We start from the raw sequence: 6,174 nt of genomic DNA, 5'->3' as shown, positions 1-6,174 counted from the left end.
CGGGCGCGCGAATTTTATTATTAACCAATTAAGCGTAGGCATTTTTCATTGTAGAGCATGATTGGCTTAAATATTCTCGCGTACAGTGGTACATTTCTTCAAACTTCGGTGGGCGTTATATCCCATCGTTACCTGTAGCCCACATCCTACGTGTAGTGCGTATCACACTGAAGAGGAATACACACAAATAGCACATTCCAGTGAAATCATGAGGTCGTACTGTCTATACAGTCAACTTGATAAAAACTCGACAAAGTGGTACTCCAGGTCATGTGGAAATTTGTATGCACAGCGTTGTACAGTGATCCCTCAAAGTTTGCACGTTTTTCCAAATATAAACTTTTCCAGGATGAATGGTACAAAGAAAACACAAAAATTGATTTTTAAAGGCAACTGGATAGAGGCATCAGTCAGTTGAGCAAACGCGGAATTTAATGGCCAAAGCTGGCGTTGGTGTGGACAGATTGATCCTCAGGGGTGAAAAAGGTTCGATTCCGGTGTGGGCCCAACAGTTCCAAACGTAACACAATTCCGGGCAGTTAACGACCAGTGCATAGCTGCACAAGCAAGGACGTCGACGGCGTAGAGATTCTTCTGTTCGCGGCCGCTTTCAGTGGTGATGTCATCGATAAGGTAAATGACATGATCCATTTGTTGTCTCTTGTAGCGCCTTCTGAGCGACGCAATGATGCCAGCGTCCATGGGCCGCAGGAAGGCCGTGGTGTTCGGGGGAAGCATCAAAAGCCGGACGTTGGTAAGGTTCAGATCGAGAGGATCATGTGACGAAGCGTTGTCTAGGATGAGAAGAACAGACCTTCCCTGGCTAGCCATCCGCAAATTGAAGTCGCTGAGCCACTCCGAAAACAAGGCCATCGTCATCCAGGCCTTGCGATTGGGGTGGTAAAGTAGCCCCAATTCGCGGCGGGTCAAGCCTCCGAAGCGGTCGCTGGGCTTTCCGATGAACAACCGTCAGCGTTCGTCGCCAAAGCCACTGAAATTCGGCTTTTATCCTGCTTATGGCCCGGACGCGCATGATCGGCAATTGTGGTACAGCAGTCCGCCGCAATAGGGAACCTACAACTAATTAATATCTTCGCAAAATTAATTCTTGTCCAAGAAGTACTAAAAAATGAATTTATAGAGGCGGATTGAAAATTCAAACGACACACGTTGCGAAAAACCGCTTGTTGTACACAATATGCCGTCACCCTCGACACAGATGAGACTCACCGTCGAGCAAAAGTGCTCACTATTGATGTATCACAAGACCAATCCTGGCATAAGAGGACTTGAACTGCAAAAATGGGTTCAGCGTGAATTTGGACTGCCACATGTTCCCCAAAAGTCGACGATATCTCGTTGGCTAAATGATCAGAGCAAGCCCATGGATGTACATCCGTCACACAAATCTACACACAGGCCCCGCCTACCCGAACTGGAACGTCGACTAATGACTTGGATTCGAAAGTGTGAGGAGTGGACCCCATTGTAACTGGACCGACCATCCGTGCCTAGGCGATGGCCATACGAGACGAACTCCACAGTTCACCACAGTCTACAGATGATCTCGCCACCATGAGGTTTTCGAACGGCTGGCTCTACCGCTTCCAACAGCGCACAACTTGAAGTCCCGCCGCGTGTATGGCGAAGCCCCTTCTGCAAGTCAGGAGGACATAGACGACGGTCGCCGCATCCTTCGTGAAGTCACACAAGCGTACGCCAAGCAAGACATCTTCAACCTGGATGAAACAGCATACTTCTACTGTTCTACACCCACCAAAGTGATCTGCACAGCTCGCATGCAAGGACGCAAGATGGTCAAGAAGCGTATCACTGTGGCCGTCACAAGCAACGCCGATGGAAGCCGCAGGTGGCCATTGCTGTTTGTTGGCTCTGCCCAGCAGCCCAGATGCTTTGAAAAGAGATCAGCTCAAGAACTGGACCTCGACTACGCGGCCATGAAGAAGGTGTGGATGACGGGCGAAGAGTTCAACAAGACAATGCACAACGAGAAGGCCGCCACGTCCTCTTGCTGTTGGACAACGCCTCAACACATCGCTACGAGCCCTTGCTGTCAAATGTTGTGGTGCGGATGCTGCCTGCTTATACCACGGCTTTCTTACAGCCTCAAGATGCCGGTGTCATTCAGGCGTTCAAGAACAAGAAAGAACAAGATTGGTGCCCTGCGTGCGCTGCATATTGTGCGAAAGTTTGACAAGTTGCTTGAAACGGGTGATGAGTCAGACAAAGAAAATTTTGCGTCACGGGTCAACAAGTTGCACGAAGTTTCGCTGCTGGAGGCCATGGAGTGGCCTAGTGTTACGCAAGACACCATTGTTAATTGCTGGCGCCATACAGGTATTCTTGACGAAGAGATATATGAGTTGATCGATAGCATGAACAACCTTTGAGGAATAATATGTGATTGTTGGTGTGCGTTTTGTCTTCTGGAAGTTGCCAGGGTATCAACCCCCTCCTGAATTCGAATATGATGTCCGTTTTTGTATTCAAGCACTTTTCATTCAATACCATATGCTTATTCTTACCCAATCAACACCGAGCGACCCATCCTGTTTAAAAGTGAAAACCCTTAAAACCATATCGCCAACAAAGGTTCCCTATTGCGGGGGACTACTGTACGTGGTTGACTGTTATAGAATACTCCGGTTTCGTCCATGTTGTAGATATCTGCAGTGTGGAAATGTCTTGTGACATCTTGGATCGCAAGGCGGCCATTATGGACGGCTGTTGGACACGCGGAGGCAGCCTCCCCCTGAAGATGGTACATCTTCAGATTTTGCCTAATCTGCATTCGGTAAAGCCACCTCTTTGAGCATCTAATGCGAACTTGTAGGTTTAGGCGTGCAGCGATTTTTGTGCAGCACGAATGATCAAGCCGCCAGTGACGCATGCGTTCTTGTTGTTGGCCGTGCTGGCCCATGCCGCATTTCGTTATCGAGCTCAAGGAAATGTGGGCGTTGTAAGTTGAAGCGATTTTTTGCTGACTCTGCCTTTATGTTGTAGGAAGCAAAGGTGCGCTGGTCTTACAGTATGCGTCGAATTGTCGAGATATTGACGCTCAGTCCACAAGTCTCCGTCACCATGCCTGTACTTGCTTCGGCTTGATAGGCATATTGGCCTTGTAGTACTATCTAATAGAGTTCTTGTCTTACAAGGTTAAGCGCTTGCTTGCTTTCCGTTTGCCGTGCATTTTCTCAATGTCTTAACTGTGTGTGGTTATCAACGTGAAGTCATTACCGCCTCAAATTTGAATTTTCAAATGACCAATGCTGCCTTGTCCCCAAGAACTTTATATCTAGTTATTTTTCACAGGTATAAATTTATACCAGGGTGCAAACGTTGCGGGATCACTGTAGTACATTTAGAAATATTATTACCTTGAAGTTGTGAAAGAATGCCTGGTACTAGTGTAGCTGTTTTGATTCGCCCAAGAAGGATAAAATATATTTAAAATAACCGCTTGCCCAGCCGCTCAACGACATCCACGAAGTCATGTATACCCTGGACGACACGAATTTGGTACGCGCAAGCCCCCGAGCCTCCACTCGTCGCAGAAGCTAGTCCCGCTTGCAGCCGTTAGCGAACACAAGCGAGTCCTTGGGGCGACGGCCGCCTGTGGCATTGTCCTCACCGCTCGCGACCAAACTCTGGAACTTAACATCCGGGAGGTCCTCGCTGCCTGCGGCGTGCATCCCGACGCGGTCTTCCCGAACGACATGCAACCCGAACGACCGTGCGGTCTTGGGTCTCGTGACCCTTCGGGCGATACAGACCCAAATGGTCACCGCATCCGTCTCCATGCACGTTTTTGCAAGCGTGAGTTCAAGTGGCTTTTGATGAAGGCCGCGAGATTTGCTGTACCGACGAGGGTTTAAGCTGTGGAATCCCGACGCTTTGCACACGCGAACGATATCCTTGAGGACGGCAGCGACCACCTAACGCAGCACCTTGACGCTCTTAGACCGATTGTGTGTCGATACACACAACCGGACCTGGTCGATCTGGCAGTGCTCGGCCACGCCGGTGCACGTGATCCCGAGCGACTTAGCCAAGGTGGCCACAGTGTCTGCCTCGGGCACGACCACGCCAACCAGCACCGCATGCAAACTGTCGCCGTACACAAACGCCTGGACGACGAATTCGCTGACGACGACAACGTTCTCGATCACGCCTCTTTGCCTTCAGAGGTCCAGTCACTCCGACATCAAGCGGTTGACAAACACTCGTCGTGTTTGCTGGCAGGGGCTCCAGAAACGAGTACAACTCGTCGTCCACGAACCCTCGTGTTGGGACGGAGACATGGTCTGACAAGTTATCCACCAGCAGCGCCGTTGGGTCGACAAGCTCGAGTTTAAGGAGCTCCCTCAGGTAGAAGAGCCACACGTCTTCATCCAGGCCGTTTCTTGAACGGCATAGACGTGACAAGTAGGATAGGTAGACAACTCGTCGGTTCAATTTGGCCACCGACCACCCCACGCACAATAAAGAGGATCGGCAGTTTCGTTCCTACATAACTAATTATATCAAGTTTACAATATTTATCACAAACCATCAGTACATACGGCCTGCACCGCTGTCATACGGTCGGAATGATTTTCCGAGGAGTACTTTTAGCGTCGGCGCCAATCTCACACCAAATACGGCGTGGTGGCATGTCGTAATACACTATCGTCTCGTCGACACTAATGATGTCGCGCAATGGGACGTTGCTGTACTTGGACCAAAATGTTGAGGCAAACATTTCCTTCTTCTCAGACAGCTCGGTTTGCTTTAAATTGGAGAAGCAAAGAACTCGTTGAGCAAATCCATGACGGTGAGCAAAGCGTTTGCAGAAGCCGAGGAGTCCAGCGTAGCCAGTGCCTGCTGACGCCTTCTCGCCTAAATACTAGTCGATTCAGGTTGGTTGGCGGGTCTTCATCCACGTGTCCATGTGGGCCGTGGTGAGGTGGTGGCCCTCATCTCGTACAGATTGCATGAAATGTACCAAGTCGTCAGTAAATTCCATTACGTCGGGTCTACCTTGGCCTCTAAGGGTGGGGTGTTGCTTATTGCGCTGGGTTGACATGTAGCGGTCTTTTTTACTGAGCCACGTTGGCCATGTTGAACGAGGTATCCCTTCTAAAGCGCAAATAGAACTCACAGAAAGCGTCGAGTACTCATAAGCTATCATCAGCTTTATGCGAGTGTCGATGCTATATCGCCGTTGGACGCGCTGCGGGAGGAACAGTGTTGGCATCAAAGTTCAAACTGCGAGGCATTTTCGAATCGACCAATTACATTGCGTTAAGATTCAATGGGTATTTATCCAGTCACTTCGTGAAATGTAATTGTGACTATATTTCACCGGAACGGCATTGCTCATCAGGTGCTCAATTTTATTCGAGTTCCACTTTGTTGAGTTTTTATCAAGTCGTCTGTGAACATGATGCGAGTGGAGAACCGACTGGTGAGAATCGGCCCCCAGGATCTCATGCCAAACCGTGATTGGGTGAGCGATCACACGGGCAGCGTGAGAATGCGGGTGCTGCAGAAGCCATCGACAGGGCGGCTGAGAACTTGTTGCAGGACAGTAGGAGACGATGACCGAGGAGAATAGAAAGTGAGCGGTACAAAGAGGCTGTGAACAGTCGTGAAAGAGGCATATGGACATGCCCAAATTGATAGCCACCACGTTTTGCATGAGCCAAATCACAATTCAGAGGGAGTACGACCGGCAATACAGGGAGGGCAAGTACGAACGGCGGAACTGAAACAACTGCGAATGGCCAGTGGGCTCACAACGGGTATGAGGCGAAGCTACAGACCTCCCCGTCACCATGAGCCAAACTGTCGTGAGGTGGAGGTGCCGAGGAAGAGGAGAAAGAGAAGGAGTAGAAGGTTTCAAGCAGTACAAGCAGTATAAGGAGTAGAAGAAACAGAAGAATAGTAGAGGAAGTACAGTGAATCCCGGAAAAAAGCCTACGTTGTTTCATTCTGAATGTATGGAGGCAGAACAGAATCAACTTTTTGGATTACGTAAGTTAGTCCAACTTGATTGGCGATAGATAATCAGGCCCTGGTCGGGGAAACTTTTTGGCCACACTGGAGCGAAAAAGACTGGAACGAGTCCATTGTGATTGGTCAATTTTATCCGGATTCCGGATGCGTTCAAGT

The 6,174-nt window shown here is 49.4% G+C and overlaps 1 protein-coding gene across 1 annotated transcript; it reads right to left on the bottom strand.

The window, feature by feature from the left end:
- Positions 1–3,578: 3,578 nt before the first annotated feature.
- On the bottom strand, positions 3,579–4,601 carry H310_14809 (hypothetical protein; the record flags this gene model as incomplete). Its single annotated transcript, XM_008882740.1, has 4 exons — positions 3,579–3,956; positions 4,014–4,200; positions 4,283–4,527; positions 4,584–4,601. The coding sequence occupies 4 exons, from the start codon at positions 4,599–4,601 to the stop codon at positions 3,579–3,581; spliced, it is 828 nt and encodes a 275-aa protein (XP_008880962.1).
- Positions 4,602–6,174: the final 1,573 nt, after the last annotated feature.

This window comes from Aphanomyces invadans, assembly GCF_000520115.1.
Source record: "Aphanomyces invadans strain NJM9701 unplaced genomic scaffold supercont1.91, whole genome shotgun sequence".
Taxonomy (NCBI): domain Eukaryota; phylum Oomycota; class Saprolegniomycetes; order Saprolegniales; family Verrucalvaceae; genus Aphanomyces; species Aphanomyces invadans.
This window is presented reverse-complemented; position numbering and strand designations above follow the sequence as displayed.